The sequence below is a fragment of the Coturnix japonica genome, chromosome 23 (assembly GCF_054131305.1).
Source record: "Coturnix japonica strain WE chromosome 23, WE-NBRP24, whole genome shotgun sequence".
Classification (NCBI taxonomy): Eukaryota; Metazoa; Chordata; class Aves; order Galliformes; family Phasianidae; genus Coturnix; species Coturnix japonica.
Window position 1 is genome coordinate 5,847,483 of NC_140685.1, and position 20,684 is coordinate 5,868,166.

Here is a 20,684-nt window from a genome sequence, read left to right on the forward strand (position 1 = left end):
ATAGGGATAGGGATACGGTAAGGACAAGGCCATGACATGCAGTGATAGTCCCACTCTTTCTTGGATGGTTTCTGCTGCCCTTCCCCATCTGACACCAACACTGAGCAGCTCTCCATCACACCTCACTGCCCAGCACCATGCGGGCAGAAGCACAGGGCACAGCATGGGGTGCAGGGAGGGTGTGTAGGGAAACTACAGTTATGGAGCACAGCATGGGGAACCACAAAGTGTGTGGGACATGGTGTGAGCCATGGAGGGGGATAGGGAAGAATATGGGGGTATAGGAAGAGGTATTGCAGGCTATAGGATAAGGCACAGCAGGGGCTATAGATAGGTTGTGAGGGGTATGGGATGGGTACAGGATCAGAAAGGATTATGGGAGAGGAATGTGACAGGGATGAGAATGAAGTATGGGATTGGAAAGGGGCATAAGGTGTGTGGTGGGAATGGGGCATAGAATAGGAATGAGGTACGGAACAGGGGATGGGATGGGATGGGATGGGATGGGATGGGATGGGATGGGATGGGATGGGATGGGGTACGGAACGGAGAAGGCGGATGGGGACGGGGAGTACGCGTGGAACGGGTGGGGGCACGGTGGGGCACGAAGAGGCGTTCCCGGGATGCGGCCCCTCCCCTCGGGCGGGCCGTGGCGTTGCGGGGCGGGCAGGAGCTGATAAAAGCTGCGGTATCGCTCCGCTGCGCCGCTCTCCGCTCCCGTCGGCAGCCCCGGTCCGCGCTGCCCCGCACCGCCCCGCAGCCCCCGCCACCGCCGCCCATGGTGCTGCCCGGTCCGCCCGGCATGGCCCGCTCCGAGGAGGTTCATCGCCTCACCGAGAATGTCTACAAGGTGAGTCCGCAACAGGTGCGGGGCCGCGCGGCTCGTCTCCCACTTCCCCCTATTCAGCCCTTTTCCATCTGCTTTGATTTCCTTATTTCTCTCTCTTTTCCTCTCTCTTCTCTTCCCCCTCCTCCGCCGGGTGCGGGGGCAGCGCGGTGTTGGGGCGAGAGGAGGAGAAGGAAGAGGAGGAGGAGGAGGAGGAGGATGTGCCGCCGCCGGGGGGGCCGCGCCGCCCCCGCTCCCTGCCCGCCGCCCCCATCCGCAGCCGTATGGAACGCGAGGAGCCCCCCCGGCTTTAGGTGGGGATGGGTGCGGGGCAGCCCCCCTTGCTCACCCCGTCCCCGGGTCACGTCGGGCCGCCGTTCCCTTTCTCTCTATATCCGAGAGCGGTGAGCGCCCTGTTCAGCTCAGCGGCTCCCCGGGCTCCGGTTCTCACAGTTCCCTTTTGGGTCCCTAAATCGGATGGGGAAATCGAGCTTTTCCGTGCGGTTCGGTTCGCTGGGTGCGGTGGTCGTGGCCAGGAGGACCCCTCCAGCCCGGCCCGTCGCACGGGATGCCGTCCCTTCCACTTTCGGTCTCTCGCGTTGGGTCCCCTCTGATCCTTTGGTGTTAAAACGGACAGAAAAAGAATCGAGTGCCTGGAACGTCGGGATGGGGAAGTTCCAAAGGCTCCTATGGCACCCGAAATGCCAGGCCCTGCGGGATATGCAGAGTGACTGTGGATGGAGCTTTGTGGTTGTAGGAGTTGGGTCTCTGTGCCATCCCAGTGCATGCTCTAAATGCATCGATCCTCCTCAGGTGTTGTCCCAGGGTGTTGCTGTGCTGGTGGCATCTGGGGTACCTGGGTGCCATCGCTGTGCCATGTGCTCATAGGCAGCTTCGAGTGTGATTTGGTGTCAGCCTTGGCTGGAAGGCAGTGCTGGTTTCTGTCCCCAGCTGTGGTTGAACCATGTTTGCTCCTTGGAGAACCAATGGGGATGTTGGCTGTGCTCTCCTCCTGCCTCCAACCATCAGTCCTGCATTGAGAGCATTGCATGGAGCCCTGGGATCATAGTGAGGGCTGTTACTGTATGTAGAGCTGAGTGGGGGGCAGTGCCCATGGTGCAGGGCAGCTGTGGGCTCATAGGAAACCAACAGGATGGTTTTGCTGTCAGGAAGCGCTCAGAGTTGTGTGTGTTACAGTGAGTGCAGCGTGGAGGTGAGAACTCAGAGCTGGGGGCAGATGTTGTGGTGTTACCCACATCCCTCTTTGCTGCCTGGCCCTGGGAGGAAAACAGCATTTCCTGGAGCCAAGGAGATGCTTTCCTTGGTTTCTGTGGCTGCATGGGCTGCGTGTCTGTGTTTCATGGAGGGTTCCCAGAGCTCCATGTTAGGCAAGGGGAGCACTTGGAGCTCTGGGTACCCACCAGTCCAAAACCAGCCCTGGTCCCATGCCTCAACTGGGTCTGTGCTGCCTGCCCTGCTCCTTCCCAGTATCCAGAGCAGCCCTGCTGGCCCAGCACCCTCTCCCCATCACAGCTGTCCTGCCTGGGGAGCCCACTGTAATTATTTCCCAGTCCCAGCTCTCCCCCTCGGAGTGACTGCGCTAATGAGCTGGTGGAGGAGCTGTCAGCCGCCCCCTCGCAGCTTTGCCACTACAGGCAGCTGCCTACACATGTGGAGTAATTACAGAGCGAGACGGAGGATGCTGCCACCTTCCACCAACGTAATCCCACCTTCCCCAGGCGCTGATTCACTTCTGTGCACCTCGGTGGGGCAGTGAGGGCTGCCCCTGGGCCGGGGACCTCGGTGCCTTTTCCCCCTTGGAAACAAACCTCTCGTTGCTGATGGATGAGCTGAATGCTTCCAGGCCAACCTCCATTTCATTTAAAGCTCTTTTTTCACGTGGGAAATTGTTTTGCAGCGGTGCACGGTTCGCTCTGTGTTTGGAGAAAGGTTTCTTAGCAGCGCCCTGAACTCAAACCCTTATTGTCACGTATGGTTTGCTCCCCTTCAGATGTAATGAATGCTACTCCCAGCACAAGGGCTGTGTTATCTCCAAGTCCAGAGGGAAAGCAGAGCTCCTTGCTCAAATGAATCAGGAGGGAAATGGTGGCTGGCTCGTTGTGCTGGCAGCACAGGGAGAACTCGCTGCAACACCAAAGGAAAGAGTTGGCCTTTGGGGTTGACCTGTGCCACCCCAGTTTCCATGCTCTGCTTTTTGGGTGCACTGTGCTATGGTGCTGGCTGGGCTCAGGTCTGAGCATGGTGCTGCCCTGCTGTGTATGTGCAGAGTGCTTTGTGTTATGCTGTATGCCTCAGGACTGCGGCAGCTTACAGGTTAGCACATGCAGTGCAGGAGGCAGCCCATGATCTGCTCTCCTACCCCAGAGTGCTCCTACATTGCTCCTGGGACAGTCTTTTGCCTTTGGTGGCTCCTGGTGCTGTGCTCACAGTGTGGTTTCACAACGCTGCTGTTCGCATTACAGGGTGGAGGGGAGCACATTGCAAACCTTCCAGAGCAGGGACTCATCATCTGGGTGAGGTGGGCCTGTGGGTCAATGCTGGTGGTTCCTGGGGAGGTGCTGGCAGTGGGTGCCATGAGCCAGCGGCTGCTTTGTGCCCTATGGGTCCTCCAGCCCTGAAACTTGTGTGTCTACATCCTCTGATGCCTTGAGTGGAAATGAAGTGGTTTTGGAAGGGTCCCTGTTCTTCCTCTGTGTCCCTTGCTTGTGAGCATGGTGTCTGGTACAGCTGATGCTGAGTGCTGCCTTGGCCAGCTGCTCCTCTTGGGGATGCTCCTGGAGCAGCACGGTGGTGCTGGGTGCTGTTTGCAGCTGAGATCTGCTGGTGCAGGGAAGGACGTGTTGAGATGGAGGCAGCTCCGGGGTTTGTTTGGGCATTAAATATTAACACAGAAATAATGGAAGGCGTTCCCAAGGCAGGGCTGACCCATTTAGAAGCAAAACTTCCTTGTGGCTGAGCTGTGGTGTGGCAGTGCCATCACTGTGTGGCCGTGCCGTGATGCTCAGTGTTATCACAGCACCCATCCCATGGGGACGTCACCCGGGTGGCTCTGCAGGGCTGTGCACTGTGATGGAGCAATGCTGGGAGAGCAGAGGTTGGTGGTTTTTCTAGCTTAGAAGTAGAGCCTGATGCTTGTAATGAAGGTGCTGGGACATCACTGCTGTCCTGGCAGCAATGGGGGCCGTTCTCAGCTCCTCCTGGTATTCAGCTGCAGGGGCTGCCTTTGGGCTGAAGGGGGATGGACTGTTTGGAGCATGATTGTAAAGACCCTGGGGAGGTGTTGTGAAGGTTTGCTTCCTATGCAAGAGAAACGTGATATGAGGTGAGCCGGCTCTGCTTCCAGCTCATGCCTGGGGAGCACTGGAGCTTCTCATTGTGGGCTGATGGCGTTGGAGCAGGAGGTGAACCCTTAGTGGAGCATGTTCAGAGTGGAGAGGCAATGAGGTTGCTTCCTATGCACTCCTCTCCCCCCACTCACAGTACCGTGTCCTGGACACCTCGTGCTTCGCATTAGTTTCTTTTCTGGCAGCCGAACAAAGCCGTGCCAATCCCAGAGAGCTGAGCAGCATTACCCGGGAGGTCAACGCTGCCGAACAAAGCAGAGCCCTTCCAACCTTTTTGCTGCCAGGTTTTGTTGTCTGTGTTGTTCTAAACTCTTGCCCAGGCAGCGGGTTTGTGGGTGCTGCTGATGGAGCAGAACTGGAGGGGAGGGTGAGAGGTGCTTCCATCGCTGGGGTTTTGCTGCACCCTGTGCCCGGGCTCCCCAGGCGCTGAGCGTGATCCCTGGTGTGAGCTCAGTGTTGATCTGCAGTGTTTGTTTCTCCATAGCGGCTGGGAGCCTTCCAGCATCTCACACCGGGGAGATGAAGGTGTGTTAGCTCTGGAGCTGGCTTCTCTCCCCACCACGGGAGTGAAAATACGGCTTAGAAACCTCTATTTTTATCTCCGTAGTGAAGATCCCTTTTTAATTCCCTTCTCCTGTGGGGCTATTTGTGTTGGAGTCTCCAGGCAGCGTCTTAAAAACCTTCACTTTCAGCAAACTTCCTCTCCAGGTTCCATGAGTTTTACTTGGCTGCCAAGGAGCCTCCTCCCCCCTTCACCCCCCATGGAGCAGCAGAGCCTTTCTGCAATGCTTCTGCTCTTGGTTTGCTGCTGCACCTCTCAGTTACCCCAGGTTTGGGGAAGGAGCAGCAGGGATGTGTCGGTGTGAAGTAGGAAGGGCATAGCAGCCCTCCCCAGTGCTAATTAACCCCCATATGATCGTTTCCCACAATTACATAGAACACCTCACTGCCTGGCTTGCTGCTGCAGGTCCATTTCTCCTTCCAAGCTGAGCGTGTTCCTGGTGCTGCCTTGGCCTCAATTAGTCCTGCAGCTTTCATTAACTGTACTGTCTCTGGGCTGGAGCATCCCAGGGCAGGATGGAACCCAGCTTTCATGAGCTCAGCTGTGCACAGCCTGCCCTGCACCCACAGAAGGAAATGAAACAGTCACATCCTGCAAAGGGTGTGCAGCAAAGCTGGGGCTGAGGGTGCCCGGGGCAGAAAATGAGCTCTGTGTGTTTGGCCAGCTTTGGGTGAGGTGACAGATGCTTAATCAGCTTATTGGGTAGAAGTGTCTGTCTATCTCCCTCCCAGTGTGGGATGCTGCCAGCAGTGGGGTGGGGGTTGAGCCCCTTCTCCATAGCACAGCGTGGTGCTGTGGGTGGCTGTACCCATCCCCTGCTCTGGGTGCAGGTTGCTTTGGGGGTGCAGTGGGCACGGAGCTGCTGTCCCTCCCCAGCTCAGTTGGTTGATGTCTGGTTTTAGAGATGCTATCAGTGCTGGGGATTGAGCGGCTTTGGCAACCCCTGACAAACACAACAAAGAGCCATTCTTGGGCACGATCCGATTAGTCCTCCTGTCCCCTTGTTTTGGAATAAGGACCTCAGGGAGGAGGAGAGGCTGTGCTGGTGAGTTGTGCTGCTGCTATAACACTTGTGAATGCATTGCTGGGGATGCGGGTGCAGTTCCCCATCTGCAGCTCCAGCAGGGCATGGTGGGACTGGATGATGCCATGCTTGGCTTAGCGTGCTGCTCTCACCCTTGGAGCAGAGCCTTTGCCCGATGGGATTAGGGTTGAGCATTGAGCAGCATGGCTTGAAACGTGGCTGCATCAATAACCACCAGCCCCTTGTGATGCTGGAGGTGTGGGTGGGTCCTTCACCCCATTCCTGCCCTTAAAGACACACTGAGCTGCCCTGCTAATACCCGCTGTCCTCCTTTCTTCCAGACAATCATGGAGCAGTTCAACCCCAGCCTCAGGAACTTCATTTCTATGGGGAAGACCTATGAAAAAGCCTTAGCAAGTAAGTGATGCTGTGCTGCTGGCACATTGCCGGAGGACTGTGAGCCCCATGTGGGGCTGCACTGTGCTTTTAAATCATTAAAATGAAGTTAAATCTCTATTTAAAAGTATTGTTTACATGCTCAAGTTGCAGAGGAAAATAAATCCCTCCCCCCCAACACACACAATTGTTAGTGGCAGCTCTTTGCTGAGCCTACGGGGTCCCAACGGGGGCTGTTAGAGGAGCATGGAATTAATTGGGTGAACCGTGGATTGATGGAAACCAAACCCAAACAGTTGTGACGTGATGACTCCATGCTACCCAGGTCCTGTCCAGCCCTGTTCTGTCACAGCATCATGCAGAGGACATTGGTTTCGCCTCTGTTTGCTGCTCTGCATGTCGCTTGGATTTGATTTAGTTAATTGGGTTGCTGGAGATGCCTTTAAGGGTGGAGGCTGTCGTGATCTTAAAGCCTTAAGTAGGAAAAGAAAGATTTCAGTCTCATCGTCTTAAATGGTGGTGTTTGAAGTAGGAACTCTGGGGTGGATCTGCGCATTCCTGCTCTGTGTGTGCCTGGAGCGTTCCTTATCTCCCCCAGGCCAGGCGGGGCTGCTGCATGCCTGCCAGGGGTCCACAACCCCCCACACTGCTTATATAACTGGGTGTTAATGGGGGGGTGTGGACCTGGGGTGCTCACAGACCCTCCCGTGCTGCAGCATTGAGGATAAGAGGTGATGTTCTCAGTGTGCTGGGGGGGGTCAGGTTGGGTTTTAGAAACAACAACCTCTCCAAAGTAGCACTTGGTGGCACAGGCTGCCCAGGGAGGGGGGCAGTCTCCATCCCAGGGGATGCTCCAGAGCTGTGGGGTTGTGGCACTTGGGGACTTTTCTCACATCTCTGCCCCAAGATCTTCCTGCAGGCTTTTGGCAGCTGCCTTCAGTCATTGTTTGTTTGGGATCCCAGAGCTGCTGGGACACCCGAAGGCAGAGCCTCGCTCAGTGGATGCGGCTTGGAAGAGGCTTCATTGCTGAGCGCGGTGGTGCTGAGCTGTACAGCGTGTTCTGTGATTAGAGGAAACCCCCTGCTTATCTGATTAAAGCCGAGCGTGGAGCTGGAATGTCAACAAACAGCACAGAGCTATAATGAAAGTCTGTGATATTCAATTATTCCGCAGCACTTTTGCTGAGCTCCGGTGGTTACGCAGGAATGAAAACCACCGAGGTCCTGCACGTACCTTGCTTTCCCCTCCTGAGCAGCTCTGTAATCTTGCTGCTCCAGCTTTCTTCTTTCCCGGTGTGTTCCTTGCTCCTCTTGCTTGTTTGTTGTCTCATCCCTCCCTGTGGGGCTGAGCTCTTTGAAGTCAGAGCTGTTTTTCTTTTAGCGTCTAGAGCCTGTTTGGTGCTGCAGGAGTTAGAATAGCCCTCAGCCAAGTCTATAACCTGCATTTTTTGTTATGCTTTTAGGTATGACGTATGCAGCAAAAGGATATTTCGATGCTCTGGTGAAGATGGGGGAGTTGGCCAGTGAGAGCCAAGGATCCAAGGAGCTGGGTAAGTCACTGATTCATGGCTCAATGGAGACCTGACCCAGAGCAGGGATGGGGCTGAACCTGTGTTGTTGTTGGGGATGAGGAGCAGGGCATAGAGCTGACCCTGCCCGATGTGAATAGCCCACGTACCTCTCTATTTAATGCTGACATAGCTTTTAAAAGAAAAGAGAAATCCTGCTAATCTCAGTTTCAGGATTTGAGGATGTTGGCAGCACGTGGTGTTTGCCAAGAAGGAAGTGTTTGCTCAGAGCTGCTCTCACCGTGCTTTTCTTGCTTTAGAAATGAAGGCACTGCAGCCCTGGGAGCTGGGGCAGCGCTGCTGGGCTGCAGCCCTTGGCAGGATGTGGGGTGTGCAAGGCACTGTGCAAGTCAGCACCCTGCCTGTGTCCCACCGTGGTGCTGCTGACTGGGTTCTGTTCAGAGCTGCATCGTGAGTCCCAATGTTCTGCAGCTGCATTCAGTCTTGTAGTTACTCTTCAGGGAGCTGCTTTCCCTGTGCCTTTGCTTCCCCTCCCTGCATGAGCTCTGTGCTTCCAGCTCACTTTGCAGCTCTGTATTCATCCTGGAAGTGGAAATGTGGGGGAGACTCTGGGCTGTGCATGTGGGAGCTGGGCCACAAACCTTCTGCCCATGGGAGGGCTGTGCAGGGCTGTTCCCTGCATGCAGTGCTGGGGTTTGGCACCGGGCAGCTCCTGTTGGCCCCGCAGCAGCTCTCAGCCATCCTGCTGTGCTGATCTTTGCTGATGTTTATGGTGGCAGCTGCTCCAGGAGGAAGAAAGTGGAGATAACATTTGTGGAGCTGATAACAGGACACTGCCCCATCCCAATGGGCTGCGAAATGCCTCGGATGGGGGCTGTGCTGCCTGTATCAGCCCGAGGTACTGCTCTTCCTGGGCACACCTTGAGCTTATCAGTGAGTGCTGATAGTGCTGGAAAGGATCTGGGTCTGGGTTGTGTCAGGCTGCTGCAGCAGGTGGGGGTGCAGCACTGATGGTGGCTGTGGGTTCTCCTGGGGCAGCATCTTCTGACCTCTAAGGACAAGGATCTGAGACTTCTTCCTCTTTTCTCTCCCGCGCTTATTTTTTGGTTCAGTTTCTGAGCCAAGTCATCAATAGAACATTAAAAAACTGCAGATCCTGTGCCTGAAAATGGTGAAAAAGGCCACTGCTGTCCCAAATCCACTCTGGCTCTGCACCCAACTCCATGCCTCAGCAGCACATGCAGCTCAGAGGAGCTCAGCTCCTGAGCTGGGTGCTGGGAAACCACTCAGTGATCCCTGTCTGCAGATGTGCTGGGTGCCTGGCACAGGGTCCTGCTGCCTCGTGCTGCATGGTGCTGGCTGTATTTGCACGTTCCTTGGGTTGCAGCGATGCTGCACGCTCACCTTGCTGCAAGCATTCAACCTCTGCCTGCCAGACTGCTGCCCCCAGCTTAGCTCTGCGCTCCCCGCCTGCTTAGTGCTTCACACAGCTCACAAATTCTCCACCAGATTTTAGCAGCAGCGCTGAGACAGGATAATCTGGTGCAGCAATGGGAAACCCAGCAGTAATGAAGCACCTGAGCTGTAATCGGCTCTGTGCTGGGTGCAGGCATTGGGTGGGGTGAGCACAGCCCTGCGAGCCCCACCATTGAGGTTTGGGGTGTTCAGTGTGCCCTGCCTTATGCTGCCCTGGATTTTGCATCTTGAGGAGCTAAACATGGTGTATGGTCAAGGGCCAGTCTGCTCCTGGCATTGCCATCAGCTGAGTTGCTGGGATGGATGTAACCCACCTGTCTGGCACTGGTCCTGTCCGGCTCTGGGACTTGGAGGGTTAGACCCCAACCTGCAGTGCTTCTCAGGTGTGCACAGCTTCCTTGAGAGGTGGGTTTTTGGGAAGGTGAGAAGGCAGAGTGAGTTAATGCTGTGCCATTCTCAATCTGAGGCCCTTCCAGGAGCTGGGTACTGCTCCAAATGCAGTTTCAGTGGATGGCAATGGGTTGTGCTGAGGGCTGAATGCAGAAAGCTCCTTCAAGGCTGGGGAAGGACTGTTTTGGGGGCTGGTTTTCACCAAGGTCCCCTCGGCTGATGCCCATTGATGTCAGTGGGGCACAGCTGCAAAGGACCTGTATGTGGCTTTCAAAATGCACGTTGGTGCCAGGCCACTGTTGTGTGGGTGTCCCATGCCCAAGGAGGGGCTCTGAGCTCAGGGCAGAGCCCAGCTCTGTCCCAAAGACCCGAGCACTTTTGGGACCCAGTTCTGCAGTCCCACTTGGCTCCTGGTGGCCTTGGTGTGGTTAGGAGGCTTTGTGCCGCACTGAATCTTCAAGGGGAGATTTATTAATCCACTAATTGGATTTGCAGCCGTTTCGGGTAGGAGTTTCCTGCAGCAGCAGAGATGCAGATAGAGATCCTGCGAATGCCAAAGGTCAGCCCCTGTTGGTGGGCTCTGTACCCCCATGCTGCACACAGCTGGCTATGTGCCCTATGCTCAGCCAGGCAGGGAAAGCAGTGGCTTTTTTTTTTCCTCCCCTTTTTACTTTGTCTCCATAAAAAAAAAACAAAGTGGAAAGCTTTGCCAAGCTGGGCTGGAACGGAGGCTGGGAACAGAACTGAGCATTGTAATGCTGATGAGCTGCTGATAGAACATCAACAAATCCTGCATGATCCTTTCGGCTGTGATAAATAAATGGAACCTTTTTGAAGAGGAAATGCAGAGCTGATTGTTTCCCTGTAACCCGTGTTCTTCCCTCCCCCCCCCGCTTCCCCAGTGCTTGCGTGAATCTCCCTCCATGTTGCTTTGCAGTTTCACGTTGGAGCTGATAGGAAGTCAGATCCTGGACTTGTTTGTGTTTGAATGAGGGCTCAGCCATGAAATGCCCTTCTCAGGGACCTGAGGGCTTGTTTAGGGTTGTGCCACATGAGCTTGAATCGCGATCTGTTGCTTTTGGGGAGGAAATAGGGTTGCAGAAGTCCTCAGCGGTGCACTGAGACCTAAATGTGGCTGAGCCAAACCCTGAGCGGTGCCATCTGATTGCAGCCAGGGCTGTGCATCACAGGGCAGGTCAGGACACTGTGCATGGGGAGCAGATGGGACTTCACCCTGTGCACAAATCGATGCTTTCCCCCCTCCCCAGTAAATAACTATTGGAGCTTTCCTGTCCGCTGCACAGCAGGCAGCTGCCCAAACAACCTGCCCTGTTGCTGTTTGCTGCTTTCTCTCATCAATGAACCTAATGTTCCTCCTTGCCTGCTTGGTTGCTTCCCTTCTCAATGCTGTTGCTTCTCCTGTTCCCTTGCACAAAGCAGAGGGTGAAGCCGGGTGGGATGGGGAAGAGCAGCAGAGCTTGGCACTGTGCTCTTTGACTTGAGCTCTGCATTTGGGATCCTCTGGTGCCAGTGGGGAGCGGGGCCGCGTGCTTTATGGAGCAAGGAAGTGATGCCCAGCACCAGTGCTCCTATATAGCTTTGAATTATTTGATATTTCATTCCAAATGACCCTTTTTTAGCTCGAGGGGACGGAGCCGCGGGCTCAGGAGCAGCCGGTTCCTGCAGCTCTGCCTTCTGCTGGGCAGCTGGCTCCGCGCGTGGTGCCCGATCACAATCTCAGTGATGTGGAACAACCTGTTTCGCTGTTGCTTCGCTGGGTGTGGTTGGGGAAGGGCCCACAATGGCCCCTATAGTTCTCCCAGCATGATACTGTGAGTCACACCGACGTAAATAGCACCTCCCGGCCTGTGTGTGCCTCCCTGCAGAGCAGGCACAGCCCTGGCACTGCCCTCCTGCCCACCCCATGGCTCTTTGTTTCTGACCTCAGCATTCACGCTTTGCTTTGCTTTCTTGGCTTAGAGCATGTGTGTTTTGGCACGGGGAGAAGATGGTGCTCGCCCTCTATCTAATTCCCAATGTGACCCGCACTGTTTGCAGCAGGGATCATTGCCTGTGTGGGTTCCAAGCAACCACTGCACGGTGCCAGCAGTGTGGGTGGGAGCTGGGGAGAGCCCCCCCCCTGTGAGCACCGTGCACCGCCCCGTGCTGCTGATCCTACCCACTGCCAGGGCGTGCAGTATTTTGGCTTCACAAGGGCTGTGATATCTCTGAGTCACATTTTAACTTCTCCCTTTTGCTGCTGAGCCGTGTCGGTCCGGGTGGTTGCAGGGTGAGATGTTAATGGCTAACGAGGTCTGCAGCCTTCTCACTGTGTGTAATGTGAGGCTGTCGGGGTGCTGGAGGTGTCGGTGTGACTTCACATGGTGTTATAGCTGAGATTCAGAGACTTCAGTCTGCTGCCCTGTGCATTCTCCCTGCTTTGGAGGCTGCTATGGGAAACCCAGAGTGAATTCCTTAGGGCTCCTGGTGCAGGAGGAACTTCAGAGGAAGCCGCAGTGACCTGATGCTGGGCGGGCAGCCTGCAGCCTTCCTGTGCTGTATGTTCCACACACAGACATGCTAAGGCTGCTCCTTGGTATCCCAGCACTGTGCTATAGGAGCTATGCAGGCTCATGGTGCTCCCTCCCACCCATTCACCAAGCACCCAAGCTGGAAAAACAGCAGTGCTGACCCCATTGGAGCACGTGCACATAGGGCAGTGAGACATGCAGTGCAGGGCATGGCTCTGTTTGGCCCGGTTTGGTGTGGAACAGCATCCAGCCTGGGCTGAAACTCCCCACGCTCAGCTGTGATAACAGCCAGAGGGGATGGTGGAGGAGAAAGTATCAGCAGAGATGGCTATCGGTGTCCTGGGAGGTGCTCCTCCACCTCCCTGCTGCTGGGAGCTGGGTGGGGAGGGCAGGGGTAGAGCTGCACCGTGCTGCTCTGGGGCTGTGTGTATGATTTCTGAGCATCCCTTCCCTGTGTGTGTCCCATGCACAGCAGTGCTGCTAGAGCCCTGACCTGGCTGCTTCTGATGGGAAGAGAGCACAGTGTGAGCTTTGGGAATATAGGAAAGCCGCCTTAGTGCCAATATACTCAAGGAGAAAAAGGAATCTCAGCCGAGCTACAGCGTGACGTCACTTTTCTTGCCTTCTTGGTAGTGAGAATTTGTGCACTTCCTATGATTGAGCAGTCGCAGCCCAACCGGAGAGCAATTTCCTGCAGTCTTGTCTGGGTAACCTTTGGCCCAGGCCTTCCCATTCATGTGTGCAACTACTACGGCTGCTCCGCCTCAGCAATGCAGGCTGCTGGGCTTTGCTTTGCTCAGCACCTTGCAAAGCAGCCATAAAAGTTAACGGCACGGCTCCAGCTATGGAGAGCTGGGCTGGTGTGGGAGCTGAGCTGCTGCTCTCCTTACTTTGTGCACTACTGCTCTGTGCCACCCTGTGCCTGTCCCAGCACCCTCAGCCCTTTGAGATTTCCCCCCTTTCAAAGCACAGGGGCTGGCGCCTGCCCAGAACAAAAGGGTCAGATTTTAATGTTTGCAGAGTTTTGAGACACGCTGTGCAAGTGCAAAGTACAAATTGCTTCAGCCGTGAGCTAAGGCACGTTGGACCAGAGTGTTCCTAATTGCTCGCTATTGGAGAGCAGCCCATGTGCATGGTCCCATGGGGATGGGAGCACGCTGACCCAGTGTGGGCTGAGGCTGATGGTGCCGTGGGTCTGAGGTTGGCACAGCTCCTGCAGAGTGACTCTATTGGGCTGCCTGGCTCTGTCTATGTCAGGGCTTTGGGGCAGGATGTGGCTCTTCCTGTCTGGGGAAAGCAGAGTGGGAACGAGACTTGAAGGCCTCGTATTGGGAAAGAAGAATTGAAGGAAGAGTGGAAGCAGAGCTGGGATCTCTCTGCTGGGACAGCCCTTCCCCTGCAGCCTGACTGCCCTGTTCCATGGTGTGCTCACAGCCACCAAAGCTGAACAGATCCCTCCCTGTTGTCTGAGTGCCCCCAGCTCCGTGCCTGAAGCTCCCTCTTCTTGCCTTGTCGTTCCAGGAGACGTGCTTTTCCAGATGGCTGAAGTCCACAGACAGATCCAGAACCAGCTGGAGGAAATGGTGAGCACATGTTGGTGCTGTGGTGCCCGGCCTGGGCAAAGAGAACCCCTCTGAGCCCCCAGTTCTGATATCTGGAGTTGGTGAGGTCTCAGCCAGGGCACCCAGCCCCATACAAGCCTGCCAGGGTTTCCTTGTACCAAAGCCAAGCTGCTGGTGTTGGGACTGGGTCCCCCTCTGACCAGCAGCCCATTCACCTGCTCAGCCCCAGCCCCGCTGCCCTCTTGGTGTCAGCTTTGTACAGCCCTGGTTCCCATCACTGGGGTTCTGGGCAGTTCTTGGTGGTGCTCTGGGTGGCAGAGTTCATCACCTGTGTTTGTTCTCTTCCTGCAGCTCAAGTCCTTCCACAACGAGCTCCTGACGCAGCTGGAGCAGAAGGTAGAGCTGGACTCACGCTACCTGAGTGTAAGTGTCCCAGTTCAGCCCCTGGCCATGTCCCTGGGCCATCAGATGTGTCACCATTTGGAATGTGGTCTCCCAGCCCCTGTTTGCTCTCAGGGCTTGGGGGTTCCCTTTCACCCCCACCCCCTTGGGTTGCTCTGAGGCTCCCCCTCTCGCCCCCAGGCTGCACTGAAGAAATACCAAACAGAGCAAAGGAACAAGGGCGACTCGCTCGACAAGTGCCAGGCTGAGCTGAAGAAGCTGAGGAAGAAGAGCCAAGGAAGCAAAAACCCCCAGAAGTACTCAGACAAGGAACTACAGGTAGGAGTGGGGAGGGGGAGGACGGCATCCCTGTGCCCATTGCCCTCCCAGCTGTGTGCTGGGGCTGTAGGAGCAGCCAGGGATGCAGTGGGATGACATGGGGATGTGGCTGTGCCCAAGCTGAGCCTGTGTTGGTGACTAACCCTGCTGGATCCACCGCAGCTGGTGGTTTGTTGGGTTGTATTTTCTCCCCCCCCGTCCTCCTTAATGAATGAACCCGAAAAGATCATTAGTTTCTGTTGTGCCAGATCCATCTCCCTCTGGATGGTGTTTAGCTTAAATATTTTCGGTGCCTTCTGACGGGCGGCCCTTCCCCCAGCCCGCCCGATGGCGAGCGCGTGCAGGAGGAGGCTGGCGAGTGAATCACAGATGCGTGACTGCAGCGTGGGCTGCTCTGTGCTGATGGGGCTGTGCCTGTGTTGCTGCTCAGGGCTGGGGGCTCACAGCCCCTTTGCACAGCTTTGGCTGCTGGCGGACTGAAGAGCAGCGGGGCTGCTGAGCATCCCTGGATGCATCTCAAGGCACGGTGTTGTGGTGCACACAAATCAGCGTGGCAGGCATTAACAAGAGGTCGGTGCATCTCTCTGCAGAGCTGCTCTGGCTGCAAGTGCTGCAGCACAGCACTGTCCTCGCTGGGGGAAAAGAGGAAGCTTAACTCCAAAGCTGGAAATCGCGTGCTGCTGTGTCTAAGAGAATAGATGTTATGTTGGGACCAGGTTTTGTTGCAACTGATAGCTGATGGGCTGATAACACAGCCCTGCCAAAGGTGATCTAAGCAGCGCTGGGGCTGCACAAAGGAATGCAGTAAATAACTAGCAGGTAGCTGGGAAAGTGATGCTGCTAATTGCACTAAAATCAGAGGGATTGGTTGTTCCCTGGGTAGCATGAATCAGGATAATCACAGAAGGAGAAAAGAACATTTCAGCAGCCATCCAGGCTGAGCGCAGCCCCTGTGCTGAGCTGAAGTGCTCTGAGCTGAGCTCATTTCGTTTGCAGCCACCCAGCTCCTGTGTCTGTACCGAGCTGCTTGTGCACGGTTAATTGGAGCATCTTCAGGAGGTGTTGCTGCAGTGTGACTGAGGTGTCCCGCGTGCAGGCTGGCACTTCCCTGAAAGCTGAGCAGCTGAAACCGCTTTAGAGCGCTGGTGTCTCTGCAATCTGTTGCTCCTGATCTCTGCTGAGAGCAGACCTGTTGAGCAGTTAGGCGGCTCTGTGGGAGGACATGAATGGCATCAGCACCTGGAGAGGGGTCCCTACACCTGCACGAGCTGCTGGTAGGGATGGGCAATGCTGCTGGAGCCTCCTGGCTCCTGCAGGGTCCCCAAGGCTGCTGTGTTGCTGGGATTGCCACCATGAACTGGAGGAAGGAAGGGACCCACTGCAGGCAGGAGGAGCAGCGATGGTTTGGTGCTCCCACCCTGAAGCAGCAGCAATAGGGATGGTTCCAATAGCACATCATCCGTGGGCAAAGAGGAAAACAGGATCAGGCTTTCATTCCCTTAATCTTTCAACAGTAAGTATTTAGGAAGTGCTTATCTCGGCAAAAAAAAAGCCTTATGATGGCTTTTAAGCTTAAAGAGCAATGAAACTGCTCAGCTGCTGACTTTGTTCCCCAATCTCAGATCAGAGTCTTCCCTCAATGCTGGAGGAGCTGCCATAAAACCTTTCTCTGGGCAGAGAGGGGAGGTTGGAGTCAGGGTGATGGTTTGGTTCTGTCATGGGAAAGCTGCTGTTGGCTGATGCATCCTGGTGCCGACATAACTCATCCCATTCAATAGAGCAATAAAAATCATACTCTTTTCTTTGAAGCCTCATCCACTTAAGTTACCGTAGCACTCAGCAGCCAGGAATCTGATGCTCTGTCATCATCTCCGCACTTAATGCTGTGGGAAGCAAATTGTTCCTATCTGCCTCCTCCATGCTCACAGGGCGACCACGGTTCATCCCCCAGCATAGGATTGCTATGAGCCTGCTGGGACAGCCTGAGGTTCTCTCTCCTGTGCAGTTTCCCCATGTGTAAAGCAGAAATAAAGGTGGGTGTTATACACCTGTTGTTTTGGGCTTGCAGAGCTGAGGGTTTCTCAGTGCTGCTGCTTGCACAGCAGTGAGCAGTGAGAGCTTGGATGCTGTGCAGTTGTGGGGTCTGATGGGCGAGGAGGGGCTTTGCAGGATGAAAGCACAGTGTGGCTTTCCATAAAGACAGACTCATTGCTTACAGCAGCTCAGAGCACAGTTTGGCTGCTGCAGGGGCTGTCAGCAGAGGTGCAGTGGTTGAAGGCTCTGCTGCTGAAGGTGGCAGTAACTCCGGTTTCAGACCTCAGCTGAATGAGCCAGCAGCAGCGTGGGCTCCAGCTGCCCATCCATCGGTGCTGTGAGCAGTGGGACTTCTCTGTGAGGCTGAGTTGGAGGTGGCAGTGGTCAATGCAGGAATAGTCCCTGCTGCTGTCCCCGTGTGCTCCCGTGGGAGCGGTGTAAGCATTAAACACCACTGTGCCAAATAGCCCGGGGGGGGGTTTAGAAACTTTTGTAATTGAAACCTCATTTTCTGTTCCCACCGGGAGAAGTAATTTTAGCGATGGGTCAAGAAGCACGGGCTGATGGGGAATGTGCACAACCAGGTTACGAGGGCTGACGTGAAAGTCAAATGGGGAGGAATTATATAAAAGCTGCGGGGCTGCAGATGCCTCAGCCCAGGTTTCCTTGTGCTGTGTCCAAATGCAGTGTCACAGCCAGGGGCTGGGGCTGTGCTCGGTGCTGGGCTGTCACATCCATCCCTGCTGCCCGAGTGCTGCTTCCTGGGGCTGTTCCTGCAACTCCCACAGCAGCTGCTGCAAATAAGCTCAACCGAGTGGATTGATTTTGATAAAGAAATGAAGCCTAAAGCCTCTCTTTCTCTTGCTGAGATGCCTCGTGACCCTGATGGAAGGGCAGAACTCAGCCCATGTAATGCACATCTCAGCACCAGATCCCAATGTGGAGTGGCTGCCCTGAGCTGTCCCCACATTGAGGGGACATTTGCATGGCTGCAGGAAGCACGGCGCTGCAGGAGCGTGTTCCTGCACAGAGCTGTGTACGTGGTGTTACATAAAGCATACAGGAATAGTAAAAGGATGAGGCACTGCCCTGCAGAACAGATGTGAGATGGCAATGTAATGGGGGAGGGCAGTGCGTTTCAGTGATGGGAGCAGGTGGTTGTTGGGCTCTGGTGGCAGGACCTGCTGGGTACAGGGGTGACCACGATGGGATGGGGTTGGGATACGCCAGGTACCCACTGGCTGGGAGGAGCTGCTTATTGCAGGGCTCCATGGAGGGGATGGGGAGGTTTTGGGCTGTGGCTTGGACATGGGCTCCTCTGGAGTTGGATGCAGGGTTTAACCCTTGGCAGGGCTGGTTCCAAAAACCTGCTAAAAAGGTGATAAGTTCAGCATAAAACTCAAGGCAGGGAACATAACTTCCATGCAAGGAGCAGCTTCTGGAGATAAGGAGACCCTTTCCTGAGTGCTAAGGGACTGAGCATCCCCAGTGCTGCTGGTCTCACCTCTGACCCTGTGCTGTGCTATGGGCTTGGGGCTGTTCTTCCTTGAGACTATTTGACAGCTTAGGAAGCTCTTTCTTGGTTAATCAGCCTAACTTCTATCTTATTTTATCCCATTACTTTCTAATTATTCTCCCTTGTGGTTCCTTAAATAGATCCCCTCTCCTCACAGCGGTCACTCCTTCCATGCAGTGCCTCCTGCCCCATCAGCCCAGCACATTGACTTCCTCACTCTCATCTACTTCCAAGTGCTGCCAGTTCCATCTCACCTCATCCCAGACAGGAGCTCTATTTTGGGGACAGCACAGGGTCACAGTCCCCTCCCTGCTCTGCATCCAGCTCAAGTTTATGGCTGTACCAATCTGTGATGGTCCTCTGCTGAAGTGCTCCCTGTATTTGCTCCCCTCTTATCTGCACAGGTCCTCCTCTCAGCCCATTTTGCTGTGCTGGCAGATGTACCCAATTGCTGATAAGGATCTGTCACGGTGATTTCTGCTGCAGAGCTCAGTGCCGTGGTGATTAGCATTGCCCTTGGCTTACATCCTTAACTAGTTCTTGTGTTCCTTGGTGGAACGGTTTGAACTGATTTCTTTTTTTTTCCAGTACACCTGTGTTGTTATTAAGGACTTGGGTGAAGTTCAGTAATGATGCTGATACTCCACCTGTGCTGGCTGGCTGCTCTGGGCTAATTCAGAGAGGCTTTCTGAATGGAGCATCCCCGGTGCTGCTGGAAGGTGCCGTGCCCTGCTGTGCATCCCTGTGCTGTGCCACCACGGGGCTCTGGGTACCCCCAGACAGCAGCTGTATCCCCACCCCACCTTGCAGCACTGCCCCCTTTGGGGCTGTGAGCACCCCAGGATGGGCTCCAGCCCCACCACGTGCTGCTGTGTTAATTGGGTCAGCGGCTCTGGTGACAGCGAGGTGATGCGCTCAGGAGCGGGGGAAGGGGGGGTTATCTGAGGCTTCTCCAACCTAGAAACCCAGAAAAGCTTCTTGGAGCTGCTGGAGGCGCCTGCGCTGGGCTTTGGTACCACCAGCACTGCCCGGATGGGTGCCCCCATGGAGTGGGGGGGGCTTTCCCATGTGAGATGAGGTTTTTTTTGTTTAGATGATGCTTACAATGAGAATTTGAAGCTCTGTCCGTGGGGACATTGTGGTGATGGCACACAGTGATGCCTCAGGGTTGTGTGATGCAGTCATCACCCCCAGTGGGACCCAGCACTGCCATTGGGGTGAAGCCCAAATGGGAGCTGGCCGGTGGGTTGAGGCAGTGCTCACCATTTTGTGGGGTAATCAGTGCTCAGAACAAACCCTTGCTGTGCTCATCTCCACACAGTGCACAAAGCAGCGAGAGCACTAAATTTAGTGCACAGACTCTGCTTGCAAATGGACGTGTTCTAACTGGTGGCAGCCGTTAAGGCAAGCCCTTCGTTAGCGAAGTAATTAAAAGTATGCCTGCAAAGCAAGATTGGAATCAGGGATGTAAAATAGGGCTTTGCATGTTGTAGTCGTGATTAAAACTGGAAGTCTCCTAGTGCTGGGAGAAGCTTACCTGGCAGCATGCTGCAAAGCCCCTCCTGCATTCCTCCCCCACCCTGTATATTAAACTGCTGAGCTGAAGGTGCCGAGCTCTGTTCTGGCTGCTGCATCCCTTTGCCCACATGAGAGCTGCTGCTCCTGTTCTGCCTGTGCCATCTCCAGGCTGTTCCTGCCTTCATGTGCCCGGTCCAGCTCTCCCTGCAGCTTCACCTGGAGGATGTACAAACACCTGCTGTACTGTAGTTCCTATGGCTAGATTTTCTGAGCTGGGAGAAAGATATTTCTCCTAGGAGTGATGCTTGTGGCTACAGGTGGGAGATTTACCCATCCTTAAGCCCTGTTGGTGCTGCAGGGCTGCCCTACAGCAGCCAGGTGCCAGCCTGTTCCTACAGGGCCCCCCCTTTGTTGGGGTGCTGTGTGGGATGGCAGGGACTCCAGCTCTGCCCTGAGCCCTCTTTGATGTCTGGGACATCACTTAATCTCGCCGCTTTGTTGAGGTTTGCTCCATTTTGTGTGTCTGCTAATAAATACTGTAGCATGCTAAAAATAACCCTTCAACATGAAGAAAGCAGCAAAGCTGCTTTGGGCCCTGAATTTCCAGTTCAGTTCCTGTCTCAGGGAGACTCCTGGAGCAGGTTCAGCAGTGCCCGGGCAGCTCAGAGATTTCCAGTGCCACTGTCCTGGGTGGAGGCAATGGCACCAATGTGGCCCCATTCATTGTAGGATGTGTCCTGTTGCTGGCAGTGTGCAGTGTTCCTCATGGGGCTTGGTGCAGAGGAGCTGGGAACAGAGCAGGATAAGAGGAAAGGGCTGGTTTAGAAGATGGGAACATCTCACGTGCACTGATGGACACGGTTGCTGTGCTGTTCTCAAGCTCTGTGCTATGCTTGCACCACACCGGTTTGCTCTGAGTGCTGTTTTGTGCTCCACACCAAACGTGCCCCGCTCCTGCTGGCACAGTGTGCGCAGGCACAGCCAAGCAGTCAAGCTGGCAGAAGCCATGTAGGTGGAGCAGGAGCTGTGCCAGCAGCAGAGCCTCCTTCTGCTGTGTCTGCAGCATCCCTGCCCAGTGCTGGCAGGGGCCCTGCTGAGGCCGGCATCGAGGAATGGCTGCTAACAGCAGAAAGCTCAGTGCCAAGGGGGATGCTGTATGCACTCCTATGGGCTGTGCACCCCATGCACGCTGTTCTGGGCTGCGGCGCCCAGCAGTGCTGCCCCAGCTCCACATG

General features: G+C 55.2%; 1 protein-coding gene across 8 annotated transcripts in view; it reads left to right on the plus strand.

Moving 5' to 3' along the window:
• The first annotated feature begins 706 nt into the window (after positions 1 to 706).
• The window catches only part of BAIAP2 (BAR/IMD domain containing adaptor protein 2), a 31,399-nt gene continuing 11,421 nt past the window's right edge, over positions 707 to 20,684 (plus strand). For all 8 annotated transcript variants that reach the window (XM_015879993.2, XM_015879990.3, XM_085522513.1 and 5 more), the window contains exons 1-6: positions 707 to 850; positions 6,119 to 6,194; positions 7,637 to 7,723; positions 13,621 to 13,682; positions 14,013 to 14,084; positions 14,244 to 14,381. In XM_015879993.2, the coding sequence (XP_015735479.1) occupies positions 779 to 850; positions 6,119 to 6,194; positions 7,637 to 7,723; positions 13,621 to 13,682; positions 14,013 to 14,084; positions 14,244 to 14,381 (507 nt within the window). In that variant the 5' untranslated portion in view covers positions 707 to 778. The remainder of the gene's footprint in view (positions 851 to 6,118; positions 6,195 to 7,636; positions 7,724 to 13,620; positions 13,683 to 14,012; positions 14,085 to 14,243; positions 14,382 to 20,684) is intronic.